The following is an 18922-nucleotide window of genomic DNA, read 5'->3' as shown; positions in this document are numbered from 1 at the left end:
GAGGATAATCTACAGCATCTGCCTGAATATAATACCGTATAGCGCCAGCTTATACCACAGCGCTGTATACATGGATCTATCCATATAGAGGAGGATAATCTACAGCATCTGCCTGAATATAATACCGTATAGCGCCAGCTTATACCACAGCGCTGTATACACGGATCTATCTACAGTTTAAACCAGAAGTTCACATACATTGTATAGAAAGACACATTTGAATGTTTTTCTCAATATCTGACATGAAATCCGAATAAACCTTTCCTGTTTTCGGTCAGTTAGGATTACCAGAATTATTATTATTTGCCAAATGCCAGAATTAGAGATGAACGAATGTCATATTTTGAAATTCATTTTCACTTTGTTTGGTGGTAAAAGCAGAATTGCGTTATGGATTCCATTACCACGGACCATAACGCAATTCTATGCCTTTAGAGACATTCCGTTATTCATTTCGTCATAATAGAAGTCTATGAGATACAAAACGGATTTGTCCCATTTCCGTTATGCAGGCCATAGACTTCTATTATGAAGGAATGAATAATACATCCGTTGTAACGGAATCCATAACGCAATTCTGCTTTTACCACCAAACGAAGCGTGAACGAATTTCATAACATGAAATTCGCTCATCTGTAGCCAGAATAATGAGAGAGAAAATGTTTTAAGGCATTTTTATGACTTTCTGCAATGTCAAAAGTTTCCATACACTGAGATTACTATGCCTTTAAACAATCCTGGACCGCCCCTCTGATGATGTCATGTGTTTGGAAGCTTCTGATTGGTGATTACAGACACACCTGTGGATGCATTTAAATGCACACCTGAAACACACGGCTTCTTCATGTAGCATCTTGGGAAAGTCTAGAGAAATCAGCCAAGAGATCAGGAGGAGAATTGTGGACCTGAACAAGTCTGGCTCACCCTTGGGTGCAATTCCAAGATACCTTAAGGCGCCTCGTTCATCTGTACAAACAATTATACACAAGTACAAACAAGATGGGAATGTCCGGCCATCATACCGCTCAGAAAGGAGACGGCTTCTGTGTCCCAGAGATTAATGTGCTTTGGTCCGACATGTGATCAACCCAAGAACAAAAGCAAAAGACCTTGTGAAGATGATGGTGGAAGCTGGTAAGATGGTGTCAGTATCCACAGTGAAACGAGGGAAATGGGTTGTGTGGAAATGGGTCTTGCAAATGGACAATGACGGAAGCATACTGCCAGACTGGTTACAGAGTGGCTTAAGGATAACAAAGTCAATGTTCTGAAGGGGCCATCACAAAGCCCTGATCTCAATCCTATTGGTAATTTATGGGCAAAGCTGAAAAGGCAACGACCAACAGACATGGCTCCGTTACACCAGTTCTGTCAGGAGGAATGGGCCCAAATGCCGACCAACTATTGTGAGAAGCTTGTGGAAGGATGTCCAAAACGTTTGACCCAAGTCATACAGTCTAAGGGCAACGGTACCAAATATTAATGAAATGTATGGAAACTTTTGACTTTGCGGAAAGTAATAAAAATGCCTTAAAACATTCTCTTTCATTATTCTGGCATTTGGCAAATAATAATAATTCTGGTAATCCTAACCGACCAAAGATGTCGCGACGTTGTGCGGGATCTCGGGCGCCATCTTAATTTCTTCAACGCTGTGTCCTGGCTGTTGCGGCGTCCGAAATCTCGCGAGATTTTGGACGCTATCTTATCTGGGAACACCGCTCCGCTCGGTGTATTCGGCGGGCGGCTCCTCATTGCTACAGGTCGGCGGCGGCGTTTTCTCTCTGAGGCGTGGGTGACTAAACCCACCTTTCTCTGTACAATAGTAAGATTCTTAGGCTGCTTCCTTCCCGGGGTCAGGTTTAGTGTTCACTGCCTGAAGAGATTATTTAGAAAGGATAGGAATACATTTTCTGCTTTTAGTCTGTTGTGTTGCTCCTCAACATCCTGAATAAAATGTCTGCTCATAGGGCCCCTACACCAGCCCGAGGTAGCTCTGGTCAGGAGGATAACCCTCCCCCTGCTGCCTTACAGGGATCCATGCCTGCAGCAGGTGGATTGGTTCCTATTTCCTCTGAGGCGCAGGCTCTGGCCCTGCAACAATCTATTCCCAATGACATTATGACTGCTATGGGGTCCAAGTCGTCTGTACTGACCCATTCCATTTCCCAAGTCCTGATTGCTAATCCGTCCACTAGTCTGGCCCTTAACCCTCCTCCTGTGGCAACACCAAGTGCCTCCAGAATCATTAGTAACGATGGCCTGGTACCATCCCATGACGGCGCGCCTAAGTCGTGCAAACGAGCCTGTCCGCGCCAGGCAGAACGTGCACGGCAATGGAAAATAGCCCGGTCCCATCCTGAGTCTGATACTGACTCCTGCAGAGAGTCTGAGGAGGAGGCGTTACTGGAATCCCCTCACGATTCCGAGGAGGAGGGTGTAGAAATGGTAGAGGACCAAGGGGCATCAGTTACTTTCTCGCTTCGGCCACTTCAGCCTACACTTAGTAAGTCCGCTACAACCTCTGATTCACCCGTTCCCCTTACGGACCCTGCGGGCGAGCCGTTATTTGATCCGGACTCCCTCCACCACCCTAGGTCCTCGGAGTGGCTTCCAGCCTCTCATGTGGCCAGTTCCTTAGAGTCTATGATCCGCAGACCTCTTAGTAAAAAGACGCGGCATAAGCTTCGGGCCAAGTGCCCGCGTCCGACCATTCCCAATAAGGTTTGTGAGACGCCAGTAGTGGACCCTAAGATGGTCCAATTTTTATCTAAATCAGGGTTTAACCCCCGTAGAGGCTTAGATTCGGCTCTGCAAGCCTGCCAGGACAAGTTGTTGGATATAATGGGGCCACTGGTTAAGATATTTTATCTGGCAGAAGCTGCCAAAGCTGAGGGACGACAAGTCGACCGGGAGGACCTCCAAGGTTGGGTCCAGAGAGCCATTTGCATGGCAGGAAATGCAAATACGTCCTTGGCACTTGAGAGACGCAAGGCCATTTTGATGAAAATTGAACCTAAACTCACCAACATGGCCCTAACAGAGTCAGGAAAGGAGGCCCAGGGGTTCCTCTTCGGAGACCCGTTTATTAAGGACCTAGGGAAGTTTGTGGGTACCTTTACCGCCCTGGATAAAGCACAGTCTTCCATGCGCAGAGTCTTTAGTGGTAGGGTTTCCTCCAGGGTCGGCAGTACAAGGGGCCGTCTGTCCGGTCGTTCCTCCTTTCAGACCCGTGGCGTGGGTCGAGGCTCCTTCCAATCCTACCGAACTCCAGGACAGGACCCGAGACACCAACCCACCTTTTTCCCGTCTCGTGGAGTACCAGGAAGAGGGCTAGTGTATAGAGGAAACCCTAACCTCAGGCTACCCTTTGGTAAGTCTTCCACCTCATCTCCTTTTTTTCTGACAGTTATGTAGGGGGCAGACTCCAAAAATGTTCGCATGTTTGGGCTTCCATTACCAGCGACCCTTGGGTGTTAACCATGATTCGGGGGTTTCACATAGACCTCGTGGGGCCCCCTCTGGTTCCCCCTCCCCCACTGTCCATGACCCGGTCTCTGACGCTTTAGGCCCTCATAGACGCAGAATTACAAGCTCTGTTCCTAAAGGCAGCCGTGGAGCCAGCTCCTCACACTCACGGTGGAGTAATAAGCAGTATTTTCGTAGTCAAAAAGAAAGGGGGCCAGCATCGCCCTGTCATCAACCTGAAGGCTCTGAATACCTTCGTCAGGTATCGACACTTCAAGATGGAGGGCATTCACCTTCTGAGGGACATGCTATTGCCAGGCGATTGGATGGCAAAGCTGGACCTCAAGGATGCGTATTTAATGGTCCCGGTTGCTCCCTCCTCCAGGGATCTTCTCCAGTTTCGCTGGCAAGGGAACATTTGGCGCTTCACGTGCCTCCCGTTTGGGCTGTCTTCTGCCCCCTGGTGTTTTACCAAGCTCATGCGGTCGGTGATGGCTTACCTCCGCAGCCGGGGGGTGAGACTTATAATTTACCTGGACGACATCCTGATCATGGCCAGGGATTGTGCTATACTTCAGGTCCATCTTCGCATGGCTATGAACCTCCTTCTCCAGCTTGGGGTTCATAATCAATCACGGGAAGTCATGTCTTTCTCCTTCCCAGACCATGGAGTTTCTCGGGTTTCTGGTGAGTTCTACCTCATTGACACTCAGCCTCCCGTTGGAAAAGGTTCGGACGATTCGCAAGGAATTGTTCCGCACTCTGGTTTTGTCACAGATTTCTCTCAGGCAACTGGCTCGGGTCATCGGTCTCCTGTCATCCTCGATTCAAGCCATCTTTCCTGCACCACTGCATTATCGTGCCCTCCAATGGCTCAAGATCGCACATCTGCAGGCGGGTGCGGCATATGCGGATCTGATTTCCTTGGATCAAGAGACACAAGAAGAACTGAAATGGTGGCTAGGCAACCTTTCCGCTTGGAACGGCAGGACAATCTTCGTCCCTCAACCGGATATAGTGGTGGAGTCGGATGCCAGTCTCCAACGGTTGGGGAGCCCACTGCGAGGGAATATCTACCGGAGGTCCGTGGTCAGCTGTCGAGTCTCACCTGCACATCAACGCGCTGGAACTTCTGGTGGGGTCCTTTGCGATCCGCAGCTTTACCAGTGGGATCCGTCTCCGTATGTCAATATCTCCGCAGTTCGGTACATCAACTCGATGGGGGGGACCTGCTCCACCATGTTGATGCACTTGGCGAAGGACTTTTGGGACTATTGTCTGACCAACAATGTGTCGGAATATCTTCCCGGTCTCCACAATACGTTGGCCGATTGGAACTCTCGCTACATCTCGGATGCCAGCGATTGGAGGTTAGGGTCCATTTTCTATCGACCTCTTTGCGTCTCGATGGAACGCCCAACTGCCCAGATATTTCAGCTGGAGACCAGATCCGGCCGCAGAGGCGGTAGACGCCTTTTTTCAACCTTGGTTGGACGGCTTTTCCTGATTCCTCGTTTTTCCTGATTCCTCGGGTCTTGGCCACCATGCGTCACCAAGCATCGGAGCTTGTTCTAATACTTCCCCGTTGGGGGACCCAGTCTTGGTACCCTCAACTGCTGGAACTGCTGGTGGACAGTCCCCTCTTGCTTCCCAGCCAGCTGTCTCTGTTGGTAGGTCCGATGAACCAGCCGCATCCTTTGCTTTTGGAGGGCTCCTTGCGTCTGCTGGCTTGCAGAGTATCGGGGAATCCTGGCAATCCCAAGAGGTTTCGTAGACGGCTAGATTTCTTTTGGAAAGTGCATGGGCCCCTGGAACCAGAAAGGCCTATAGGGCAGCCTGGCAGTCCTGGGCTAATTGGTGCTTCCTTCGGAACCTGGATCCCACTACTGCATCTGTGAGTGAGATTATCCAGTTCCTCTCCTCCCTCTACGAGGAAGGCAAGGCTTATCGCACCTTGAATGTGTTCAGATCGGCTATTTCTTCCGGCCATAGCGGTTTGAAGGCTGTCCTGCGGGTCGCCATCCTTTGTTATGTCGGTTACTGAGGGGCTCCCGCCTCACTCGGCCCCCTCATCCTCGATTTACTAGTTCGTGGGACGTGTCCACGGTGTTGGCCTTCCTTTCGGGTTGGCCTGATAATGAGGACTTATCACTTCGACAGTTATCTGCCAAGTTGGTAACTCTCTTTTGTCTTGTTTCATGTAAGAGAGTATCAGATGTACGGGCTTTGGATTATGACGCCCGGTCTTTCACTCCGGAGGGGCTGACCTTTAACATCTCTAGACGTACTAAGACTAGTATCAGGTCAGTATCCTATCCTAGTTTTCCTTCGTCTTTGGCACTTTGCCCTGTGGCATGTTTGAGGGAATACGAATCCAGAACTCTGTCACTTCGGTCCTCGTCATCGCCACAGTTGTTCATTTCCTTCTGGAGATCTTTCACACCAGTTTCCATGGTCACTCTGGCTCGGTGGGTGAAATGGGTTCTGTCCCTGGCTGGAATAGACATTGTGATCTTTACAGCACATTCGGTTCATGGGGCCGTGGCGGGAGCACGCCTGGAGGATGTTATGAGGCTGGCACATTGGTCTCGGACATCCACATTTAGAGAATTTTATTTTAGGCCGGATCCACACGTGTTCGCCTCTATTGTCAACCGGCTTTAAACTAGCAATAGGAGCCTCCGTGTCTTGAAATAAAATTGCATGATTTTCCTATTTTATGACGTAAAGTCATGATTTTATGAAAGACATGGAGGCGAGTATTGCCCCACCCTTCTCCCTCCCTGCTTTGACGTTGGGGTTTTGTGAATATTATGATATGTGTATGTATTTTTATTGCGCTTGATTATCTATTTATTTTTTCTCCTTAGGTTGATCCTGGAGTACGTCGGATAAGAGGTTGATCATCTTCGTTGATTGACAGCGCTTCGCTGTCATCTCAGTTTCGTTTGTTTCAAGTCGGATGGCTGGTTCCAGGTCATTGTCTTTTTGTTCTTCGGATGCAGTTTCGTTGTGTTTCTTGAAAGGTGTCAAGTCGACAAAGAAAGAGGAAGATATGCTGAGTTGGAGCGTCCTTTATAGGGGACTGGGGAGGCGGGGCTATCAGCCCATTGGTGGTTGTATTCTTGTTTTTTCATTGCTGCCGTGTGGTTCAGTAAAGAAAAGGTTAAGCAATACTCGCCTCCGTGTCTTTCATAAAATCATGACTTTACGTCAATTGTGAATTTCACTGGAGACAGCGAGTGATGAGAATGTCTGTACAGTGCTGTGGAATATGTGTCAGTGATATATAAGTGATGAGAATGTCTGTACAGCGCTGTGGAATATATCAGTGATATATAAGTGATGAGAATGTCTGTACAGCGCTGTGGAATATGTGTCAGTGATATATAAGTGATGAGAATGTCTGTACAGCGCTGTGGAATATGTGTCAGTGATATATAAGTGATGAGAATGTCTGTACAGTGCTGTGGAATATGTGTCAGTGATATATAAGTGATGAGAATATCTGTACAGCGCTGTGTACTTTGTCAGTGATATATCAGAGATGAGAATGTCTGTACAGCTCTGTGGAATATGTCAGTGATATATAAGTGATGAGAATATCTGTACAGCGCTGTGGAATATGTCAGTGATATATCAGTGATGAGAATGTCTGTACAGCGCTGTGGAATATGTGTCAGTGATATATAAGTGATGAGAATGTCTGTACAGCGCTGTGGAATATGTGTCAGTGATATATCAGTGATGAGAATGTCTGTACACCGCTATGGAATATGTCAGTGATATATCAGTGATGAGAATGTCTGTACAGCGCTGTAGAATATGTCAGTGATATATCAGTGATGAGAATGTCTGTACAGTGCTGTAGAATATGTCAGTGATATATAAGTAATGAGAATGTCTGTACACTGCTATGGAATATGTCAGTGATATATAAGTAATGAGAATGTCTGTACACCGCTATGGAATATGTCAGTGATATATAAGTGATGAGAATGTCTGTACAGCGCTGTGGAATATGTCAGTGATATAGAAGTGATGAGAATGTCTGTACAGCGCTGTGTACTATGTCAGTGATATAGAAGTGATGAGAATGTCTGTACAGCACTGTGGAATATGTCAGTGATATATCTGTGATGAGAATGTCTGTACAGCGCTGTGGAATATGTCAGTGATATATCAGTGATGAGAATGTCTGTACAGCTCTGTGGAATATGTCAGTGATCTATAAGTGATGAGAATGTCTGTACGGCGCTGTGTAATATGTCAGTGATCTATAAGTGATGAGAATGTCTGTATGGCGCTGTGTACTATGTCAGTGATATATAAGTGATGAGAATGTCTGTACAGCGCTGTGGAATATGTCAGTGATATAGAAGTGATGAGAATGTCTGTACAGCGCTGTGTACTATGTCAGTGATATAGAAGTGATGAGAATGTCTGTACAGCGCTGTGGAATATGTTAGTGATATAGAAGTGATGAGAATGTCTGTACAGCGCTGTGGAATATGTCAGTGATATATAAGTGATGAGAATGTCTGTACAGCTCTGTGGAATATGTCAGTGATCTATAAGTGATGAGAATGTCTGTACAGCGCTGTGGAATATGTCAGTGATATATAGGTGATGAGAATGTCTGTACAGCGCTGTGGAATATGTCAGCGATATATAAGGGATGAGAATGTCTGTACAGCGCTGTGGAATATGTCAGTGATATATAAGTGATGAGAATGTCTGTACAGCGCTGTGGAATATGTCAGTGATATATAAGTGATGAGAATGTCTGTACAGCTCTGTGGAATATGTCAGTGATCTATAAGTGATGAGAATGTCTGTACAGTGCTGTGGAATATGTCAGTGATATATAGGTGATGAGAATGTCTGTACAGCGCTGTGGAATATGTCAGCGATATATAAGGGATGAAAATGTCTGTACAGCGCTGTGGAATATGTCAGTGATATATAAGTGATGGGAATGTCTGTACAGCGCTGTGGAATAAGTCAGTGATATATAAGTGAGTAAATAAATATAATCTACTTTCTGTGTCCCCTCAGGTCTTTCTGTGTGCTGTACATAAAGTCCAGTGCTGGTGGGATCTGTGCTCGTTGTCCCGCCCCTCGCTCTGTCCGTCATTATATTCATTAATAATTGACTTTGAGATTTTGAGCTGTTTTTTCTGAATTGTTTGGAATAAAACATGACTTCCCGGCAATAGTTTTTCCTTCTGGAGATAAATCACTTTGTGACAATGTGTCAGGTCTCAGTAGAGATAATGACAATCCTGCATGGAAGGAACGGATCGCTCCTCCATGTGAAGCTGTGGCTCAGGTAACTACCATCTATTAACCCCCCCACATGAGCCGTCCGGACGTGGCGCTGCAGGTGACACTGACCATCTGTCACCATCTGTGTACCATGTGAGGCTTTATCATCTCCTTCCTCACCATCTCGGGAAGTAAGAGATTGTGCAGACGCTGCGGCCGAAGTGCACCAGAGCCCAGGAGAGACAAAAGAGGCAAATACTGCCATTTAGTGACCCTGCACTAAGTCTGATGGAGAGGGCCAGATGCTTTCGTATAGCCATTCTCTAATACACAAGAATATCCTGTGAGCTTTATAAGCCGCAGACTGGCATCGAGGAACATAGACCCTTTACACACTGGACACGAGACTCTCGGCCTTTTCCATTATTTCTCCGGTGCTGATCCGTTTACACAGAAATAATAATTCATCATAAAATTCCTTCAGACTCCTTAATGAATAATGTCTGAGTGCAGCACCCAAATGGGTCGATATCGCCATCTTCTGTGCCACAAGCTGCACGGAGAACTGCATTCTGGGAAAAGCAGTGTGTACTACCTGGTATATACACGTCTCCCACAATGCACTGACACTGAACCAGCAGAAGGTGAAAGTTATACAATCCTCTTTCCTAAAAACAATTAGTGAAGCATTGTGAGTGCAGCTCTGGAGGCGACTGGAGATTAAGGCATACTGCGGCAGAATCAGGAGAAGTGACTGTGTTGGACGGGGATAGTATCTGGATGCAGAGAGTGACCTGATGCCCGCTGCACTGATATGAGCACTACCCAGTGTGTCGGTATCTCAGTGCACAGGTATCCTAGCAGGTGCAAAGGGCCCCTGTGCAAAGGATGTACCTGCCCCCCCCCCCCCCCCCAATCACACCTACAAATATAAACATATATGCGCAAATAAAAAACATCTTGTAAATATGTTTACAATATGTATATATATTCATTTCATACTAGGCCAAAGCATAACAGTCCCCATAATGCCCCCACATAGTAATTATTCCCCCTTTGTGCCAGTACATAGTAGTTATGTCCAGATATGTGCCCCCCCTCACAGTAGTAATGGTCAGATATGTGCCCCCTCACAGTAGTAATGGTCAGATATGTGCCCCCTCACAGTAGTTATGTCCAGATATGTGCCCCTCACAGTAGTAATGGTCAGATATGTGCCCCCTCACAGTAGTAATGGTCAGATATGTGCCTCCTCAGAGTAGTAATGGTTAGATATGTGCCCCCCTCACAGTAGTAATGGTCAGATATGTGCCTCCTCAGAGTAGTAATGGTCAGATATGTGCCCCCCTCACAGTAGTAATGGTCAGATATGTGCCTCCTCAGAGTAGTAATGGTCAGATATGTGCCCCCCTCACAGTAGTAATGGTCAGATATGTGCCCCCCTCAGAGTAGTAATGGTCAGATATGTGCCCCCCTCACAGTAGTAATGGTCAGATATGTGCCCCCTCACAGTAGTAATGGTCAGATATGTGCCCCCCTCACAGTAGTAATGGTCAGATATGTGCCCCCCTCACGGTAGTAATGGTCAGATATGTGTCCCCCTCATGGTAGTAATGGTCAGATATGTGCCTCCTCACAGTAGTAATGGTCAGATATGTGCCCCCCTCAGAGTAGTAATGGTCAGATATGTGCCTCCTCACAGTAGTAATGGTCAGATATGTGCCCCCCTCAGAGTAGTAATGGTCAGATATGTGCCCCCTCACAGTAGTAATGGTCAGATATGTGCCCCCTCAGAGTAGTAATGGTCAGATATGTGCCCCCTCACAGTAGTAATGGTCAGATATGTGCCCCCCTCACAGTAGTAATGGTCAGATATGTGCCCCCCTCACAGTAGTAATGGTCAGATATGTGCCCCCTCAGAGTAGTAATGGTCAGATATGTGCCCCCTCACAGTAGTAATGGTCAGATATGTGCCCAGTCACAGTAGTAATGGTCAGATATGTGCCCCCCTCACAGTAGTAATGGTCAGATTTGTGCCCCCTCAGAGTAGTATTGGTCAGATATTTGCCCCCTCACAGTAGTAATGGACAGATATGTGCCCCCTCACAGTAGTAATGGTCAGATATGTGCCCCCCTCACGGTAGTAATGGTCAGATATGTGTCCCCCTCATGGTAGTAATGGTCAGATATGTGCCCCCTCAGAGTAGTGATGGTCAGATATGTGCCCAGTCACAGTAGTAATGGTCAGATATGTGCCCCCTCAGAGTAGTAATGGTCAGATATGTGCCCCCTCACAGTAGTAATGGTCAGATATGTGCCCCCTCACAGTAGTAATGGTCAGATATATGCCCCCCTCACAGTAGTAACTGTCAGATATGTGCCCCCTCACAGTAGTAATGGTCAGATATGTGCCCCCCTCACAGTAGTAATGGTCAGATATATGCCCCCCTCACAGTAGTAATTGTCAGATATGTGCCCCCTCACAGAAGTAATGGTCAGATATGTGCCCCCTCACAGTAGTAATGGTCAGATATGTGCCCCCTCAAAGTAGTAATGGTCAGATATGCGCCTCCTCACAGAAGTAATGGTCAGATATGTGTCCCCCTCACAGTAGTAATGGTCAGATATGTGCCCCCCTCACAGTAGTAATGGTCAGATATGTGCCCCCTCAGAGTAGTAATGGTCAGCTATGTGCCTCCTCACAGTAGTAATGGTCAGATATGTGCCCAGTCACAGTAGTAATGGTCAGATATGTGCTCCCTCACAGTAGTGATGATCAGATATGTGCCCCTTCACAGTAGTAATGGTCAGATATGTGCCCCCCTCACAGTAGTAATGGTCAGATATGTGCCCCTTCACAGTAGTAATGGTCAGATATGTGCCTCTCACAGTAGTAATGGTCAGATATGTGCCCCTCACAGTAGTAATGGTCAGATCTGTGTCCCCCTCACAGTAGTAATGGTCAGATATGTGCCCCCCTCACAGTAGTAATGGTCAGATATGTGCCCCCCTCACAGTAGTAATGGTCAGATATGTGCCCCTTCACAGTAGTAATGGTCAGATATGTGCCCCTTCACAGTAGTAATGGTCAGATATGTGCCTCTCACAGTAGTAATGGTCAGATATGTGCCCCCTTCACAGTAGTACTGGTCAGATATGTGCCCCTTCACAGTAGTAATGGTCAGATATGTGCCCCCCTCACAGTAGTAATGGTCAGATATGTGCCCCCTCAGAGTAGTAATGGTCAGCTATGTGCCTCCTCACAGTAGTAATGGTCAGATATGTGCCCAGTCACAGTAGTAATGGTCAGATATGTGCTCCCTCACAGTAGTGATGTTCAGATATGTGCCCCTTCACAGTAGTAATGGTCAGATATGTGCCCCCCTCACAGTAGTAATGGTCAGATATGTGCCCCTTCACAGTAGTAATGGTCAGATATGTGCCCCTTCACAGTAGTAATGGTCAGATATGTGCCTCTCACAGTAGTAATGGTCAGATATGTGCCCCTCACAGTAGTAATGGTCAGATCTGTGTCCCCCTCACAGTAGTAATGGTCAGATATGTGCCCCCCTCACAGTAGTAATGGTCAGATATGTGCCCCCCTCACAGTAGTAATGGTCAGATATGTGCCCCTTCACAGTAGTAATGGTCAGATATGTGCCCCTTCACAGTAGTAATGGTCAGATATGTGCCTCTCACAGTAGTAATGGTCAGATATGTGCCCCCCTCACAGTAGTAATGGTCAGATATGTGCCCCTTCACAGTAGTAATGGTCAGATATGTGCCCCTTCACAGTAGTAATGGTCAGATATGTGCCCAGTCACAGTAGTAATGGTCAGATATGTGCCCCCCTCACAGTAGTAATGGTCAGATATGTGCCCCCTCACAGTAGTAATGGTCAGATATGTGCCCTCTCACAGTAGTAATGGTCAGATATGTGCCCCCTCAGAGTAGTAATGGTCAGATATGTGCCCCCTCACAGTAGTAATGGTCAGATAGGTGCCCCTCACAGTAGTAATGGTCAGATATGTGCCCCCTTCACAGGAAGTTAAAAAACTATACTCACCTAGTTACTGATGATGACAGTTCAGCCGCTGGCGCTCCGCAGCAGTAGCAGGATGTAGTGTCACACATAGGAGGAGCAGCACAGCAGATTCCCGGCCGCTCCTCCTCATACACAGACCAGCAGTGTGATGGGTGACACTACATCCCGCTACTGCTGTGGAGCCAGGGCCATGTTTAGATTTGATGCTGCCCGAGGCACTTTAGTGCCAGCTTTCTCCCCCAAATGAAGTCTATAGCTGATGGTAAAATGCTCCCTAGGCCTTCAGCTATCCCTCAGGACTCCCTCATACACTTGGACAATTAAAGCACTGACCTGTTCTGTGTGCGCTCGGCAGCTGAAGGCGTCTGTGTTGGTCCCATGTTCTTATGTGCTGCATTGCTGAGAAAAGTGATGCTTTATTTTATACAAACGGGGGCGTTACCATTACTCATAGAGGCTCCGCCCTATCTGTAACTGCCACGCCCACTGCACTTTAACGTGGCCCGGTGGGATGACATTGTAACTGCCAGGCCCTGTCACAGTAGAGACAGCAGAGCCTCTAGGTGTAATAGTAACGCCCCCGTTGCTCCTAGAGGATCATTTGCATATATTGAAATATTTTTTCCCCCCCTCAATAATGCAGGCATATATGAACATGGTCCCAACACAGACCGGCACTGATGGGGGGCTTTAGCGCTGCCCTAGCCAATTTACATACAAATAGTGATTTAGAAGCAGCAGTGTGCGGTCTCTCGATGGTGCATGTGTTCAATGCAACAGCCTCACCATAGGCCCTTGATCCATCAGGCCATGTAGTATGCATAGAAAAGAAGAAATGGCTCCGGCAGCATTCCGCAACATCCAATATTCTTTTATTGTAACCTCAAGACACAATACAGCAACGTTTCGACTGCCAAGCAGTCTTTGTCAAGCCTGACAAAGACTGCTTGGCAGTCGAAACGTTGGCAGTCGAAACGTTGCTGTATTGTGTCTTGAGGTTACAATAAAAGAATATTGGATGTTGCGGAATGCTGCCGGAGCCATTTCTTCTTTTCTAGCCAATTTACAGTGACATCACCGGGCTCACTGCCAGGCGGAAGCCTCCCCCAAATAGTATCCCCAGTAATAAGGCTCCCTACAGTGCCCCCAGTACTAATAAGGACTCCCTATAAGGCACCTCTATAGAGCCCTCAGTAGTAGTAATGCCCTCCACCACTGCCCACAGTATTTATAATGCCCCCGGCAGTGCCCCCTGTAATTATAATACCTCCTGCCATACCCCCCAGAGTTATAATCATCTCTGTAGTGCCCCCATAAATGATAATGCCCGTCCTCTCCCTCCAGTCTTCTAAACCATGCAGTCCCATGTAAATAACACCAGTCGTCTCCCACCAGTCTTCTATGATACAGTCCCATGTAAATAACCTATCTTCCTTACAGTCTTCTATACCATGTAGTCCCATGTAAATAACTTCACTCCTCTCCAGTCAGTCTTCTATACCATGCAGTCCCATGTAAATAACACCAGTCCTCTCCCTCCAGCCCCATGTAAATAACTTATCTTCCTTACAGTTCTCTATAGCATACAATCCTATGTAAATAACTTAAATCCCCTCCTTCACCCTCTTCCAACACATAGTCCCATATAAATAACATCACAGGTATCTCAGCAGGTGCATCTCTGTGCTCAGGTATCTCAGCAGGAGTATCACTGTAGCCCCTGGGATCAAGACTGTGCTACACTGTGACACTTCACCTCATTTTGCAGCAGAACTTTGTGGCCTAATTCGGGCGCTTCCTTCCTCCGGAGCTGCGTGCAGCGTGTGCTACTTAATGAATCAGGAGATAATGAGATTAATTGCTCTGCTGTTCCGGGATCTGGTTCTCATTGTGATGAACTCTGTGACTCTATTAGCTGATGGCGCTTTCCCTGCTCTCCCTCAGGACACGCACAGTGTGACCACAGACTGCACTCCTAGTGTCCTTATAGCGGGGTACACCCTGCGGTACAGTGTCCTTATAGCGGGGTACACCCTGCCGTACAGTGTCCTCATAGTGGGTTACGCCCTGCCGTACAGTGTCCTCATTGTGGGTTACGCCCTGCCATACAGTGTCCTAACAGCGGGGTACGCTCTGCAGTACAGTGACCTCACAGCGATGTACACAGCCTGGTACTACATCCTCCCAGTGATGTACACAGCCTGGTACTACGTCCTCACAGCGGGGGACACTGCCTGGTACTACGTCCTCACAGCGGGCGACACCGCCTGGTACTACGTCCTCACAGTGGGGGACACCGCCTGGTACTACGTCCTCACAGCGGGCGACACCGCCTAGTACTACGTCCTCACAGCGGGGGACACAGCCTGGTACTACGTCCTCACAGCGGGGGACACCGCCTGGTACTACGTCCTCACAGCGGGGGACACCGCCTAGTACTACGTCCTCACAGCGGGGGACACAGCCTGGTACTACGTCCTCACAGCGGGCGACACCGCCTGGTACTACGTCCTCACAGTGGGGGACACCGCCTGGTACTACGTCCTCACAGCGGGCGACACCGCCTAGTACTACGTCCTCACAGCGGGGGACACCGCCTGGTACTACGTCCTCACAGCGGGGGACACCGCCTGGTACTACGTCCTCACAGCGGAGGGACACCGCCTGGTACTACGTCCTCACAGCGGGGGGACACCGCCTGGTACTACGTCCTCACAGCGGGGGACACCGCCTGGTACTACGTCCTCACAGCGGGGGACACCGCCTGGTACTACGTCCTCACAGCGGGGGACACCGCCTGGTACTACGTCCTCACAGCGGGGGACACCGCCTGGTACTACGTCCTCACAGCGGGGGACACCGCCTGGTACTACGTCATCACAGTGGGAGACACCGCCTGGTACTACGTCATCACAGCGGGGGACACCGCCTGGTACTACGTCATCACAGCGGGGGACACCGCCTGGTACTACGTCCTCACAGCGGGGGACACCGCCTGGTACTACGTCCTCACAGCGGGGGACACCGCCTGGTAATACGTCCTCACAGCGGGGGACACCGCCTGGTACTACGTCCTCACAGCGGGGGACACCGCCTGGTAATACGTCCTCACAGTGGGGGACACCGCCTGGTACTACGTCATCACAGTGGGGGACGCTGCCTGGTACTACGTCATCACAGTGGGGGACGCTGCCTGGTACTACGTCCTGTTTTTGTGGTTTCTTTTCTGGTACAATATACACAACACTGCAGGTAAAACTTCCTGCTCACAAGAGATTAGCGCAATGTTGCCACGTTTGCACAACTGTGCAAGAAGAAAATGCTAAAAATTGTGCCTGAAATACACAGTTACAGATCTTCAGCTGTGAGCAGGCCTGGTGTCTGACCTGCAGATGTAGTTGGTCTTGCAGGCCTCCTGCAGGTTCAGGCAGTTCTGCTTCTCCCGCTCCTCGTATGAACAGGCGGGGACGATGGTCTGGCGCCTCCGCTCGGAGCAGGCCGTGTCCTTGCAGGAGCAGAACAGCATGCCGTAGCTGTGCTTGGCCGGGACCTTGTCGAAGAACTGGCGCAGGGCTTTGTGGCACTTGCGGCGGTTGCAGATCTCGTTGGATATGCTGTGAGTGCAGGGCGTTATGTAGGCCGAGCGATATTTCTTACACGTGTCGTCCAGGTTACACGCCTTCGCTGCGTCCAAGCAATCGTTACCCTTCGAGATGATCGGTTCTGAGAAGATAAAGAACAGGATTAATCAGGGCATTATGGGAAAACAACGTGCAGGAGCTGCTGGGGTGCCCTCTCTATTACGGGGCACTGTGGCCGTCTCTATTGCGGGGGCACTGTGGCCGTCTCTATTACGGGGCACTGTGGCCGTCTCTATTACGGGGGGCACTGTGACCGTCTCTATTGCGGGGGGCACTGTGGCCGTCTCTATTACGGGGCACTGTGGCCGTCTCTATTACGGGGCACTGTGGCCGTCTCTATTACGGGGCACTGTGGCCGTCTCTATTACGGGGCACTGTGGCCGTCTCTATTACGGGGCACTGTGGCCGTCTCTATTACGGGGCACTGTGGCCGTCTCTATTACGGGGCACTGTGGCCGTCTCTATTACGGGGCACTGTGGCCGTCTCTATTACGGGGCACTGTGACCGTCTCTATTGCGGGGCACTGTGACCGTCTCTATTGCGGGGCACTGTGACCGTCTCTATTGCGGGGGGCACTGTGACCGTCTCTATTGCGGGGGCACTGTGACCGTCTCTATTGCGGGGGCACTGTGACCGTCTCTATTGCGGGGGCACTGTGACTGTCTCTATTGCGGGGGCACTGTGACCGTCTCTATTACGGGGCACTGTGACCGTCTCTATTACGGGGCACTGTGACTGTCTCTATTACAAGGCACTGTGACCGTCTCTATTGCGGGGCACTGTGACCGTCTCTATTGCGGGGCACTGTGACCGTCTCTATTGCGGGGGCACTGTGACCTTCTCTATTGCGGGGGCACTGTGACCGTCTCTATTGCGGGGGCACTGTGACCGTCTCTATTGCGGGGCACTGTGACCGTCTCTCTTGCGGGGGCACTGTGACCGTCTCTATTGCGGGGGCACTGTGACCGTCTCTATTGCGGGGGCACTGTGACCGTCTCTATTGCGGGGCACTGTGACCGTCTCTATTGCGGGGGGCACTGTGACCGTCTCTATTGCGGGGGCACTGTGACCGTCTCTATTGCGGGGCACTGTGACCGTCTCTATTGCGGGGGCACTGTGACCGTCTCTATTGCGGGGCACTGTGACCGTCTCTATTACAAGGCACTGTGACCGTCTCTATTGCGGGGCACTGTGACCGTCTCTATTACAAGGCACTGTGACCATCTCTATTGCGGGGCACTGTGACCGTCTCTATTGCGGGGCACTGTGACCGTCTCTATTGCGGGGCACTGTGACCCTCTCTATTGCGGGGGGCACTGTGACCGTCTCTATTGCGGGGCACTGTGACCGTCTCTATTGCGGGGGGGGCACTGTGACCGTCTCTATTGCGGGGGGCACTGTGACCGTCTCTATTGCGGGGGGCACTGTGACCGTCTCTATTGCGGGGGGCACTGTGACCGTCTCTATTGCGGGGCACTGTGACCGTCTCTATTGCGGGGGCACTGTGACCGTCTCTATTGCGGGGGGAACTGTGACCGTCTCTATTGCGGGGGCACTGTGACTGTCTCTATTGCGGGGGCACTGTGACTGTCTCTTTTGAGGGGCACTGTGACTGTCTCTATTGCGAGGCACTGTGACCGTCTCTATTGCGGGGCACTGTGACCGTCTCTATTGCGGGGGCACTGTGACTGTCTCTATTACGGGGCACTGTGACCGTCTCTATTACGGGGCACTGTGACCGTCTCTATTGCGGGGGCACTGTGACCATCTCTATTGCGGGGGCACTGTGACCGTCTCTATTGCGGGGCACTGTGACCGTCTCTCTTGCGGGGGCACTGTGACCGTCTCTATTGCGGGGGCACTGTGACCGTCTCTATTGCGGGGGCACTGTGACCGTCTCTATTGCGGGGCACTGTGACCGTCTCTATTGCGGGGCACTGTGACCGTCTCTATTGCGGGGGCACTGTGACCGTCTCTATTGCGGGGCACTGTGACCGTCTCTATTGCGGGGGCACTGTGACCGTCTCTATTGCGGGGCACTGTGACCGTCTCTATTACAAGGCACTGTGACTGTCTCTATTGCGGGGCACTGTGACCGTCTCTATTACAAGGCACTGTGACCATCTCTATTGCGGGGCACTGTGACCGTCTCTATTGCGGGGCACTGTGACCGTCTCTATTGCGGGGCACTGTGACCGTCTCTATTGCGGGGGCACTGTGACTGTCTCTATTCCAGGTCTGGTATACCGCGGCCGCCCTGCACACATTACCCAGAGAGTGCTGTAATGATGGGGGAATGTGCAGGAGGTGCACCGGGCGCTCTGGATAATTGCATTAATTACTGGATTACTTCTGGAAGGTAAGTAAAGAGCCTAATGATCCGGCCGCTGCATTATAATAAGGCAGGATTCACACATTCAGTTGTCAATGCAGTTTATTTTAGCAATAGTGCAAGTAAATAAGAAGGAGAATCTGAAGGAAGGAGAAATTTAAAGGAAG

The 18922-nt window shown here is 49.6% G+C and overlaps 1 protein-coding gene across 1 annotated transcript in view; it reads right to left on the bottom strand.

The window, feature by feature from the left end:
* GFRA1 (GDNF family receptor alpha 1) overlaps positions 1 to 18922 on the bottom strand; it is a 162558-nt gene that overhangs the window by 30149 nt on the left and 113487 nt on the right. Inside the window, exon 4 of the mRNA XM_044300273.1 lies at positions 16168 to 16504. Within this exon, the coding sequence (XP_044156208.1) occupies positions 16168 to 16504 (337 nt within the window). The remainder of the gene's footprint in view (positions 1 to 16167; positions 16505 to 18922) is intronic.

Source organism: Bufo gargarizans, chromosome 6 (assembly GCF_014858855.1).
Source record: "Bufo gargarizans isolate SCDJY-AF-19 chromosome 6, ASM1485885v1, whole genome shotgun sequence".
Classification (NCBI taxonomy): Eukaryota; Metazoa; Chordata; class Amphibia; order Anura; family Bufonidae; genus Bufo; species Bufo gargarizans.
This window is presented reverse-complemented; position numbering and strand designations above follow the sequence as displayed.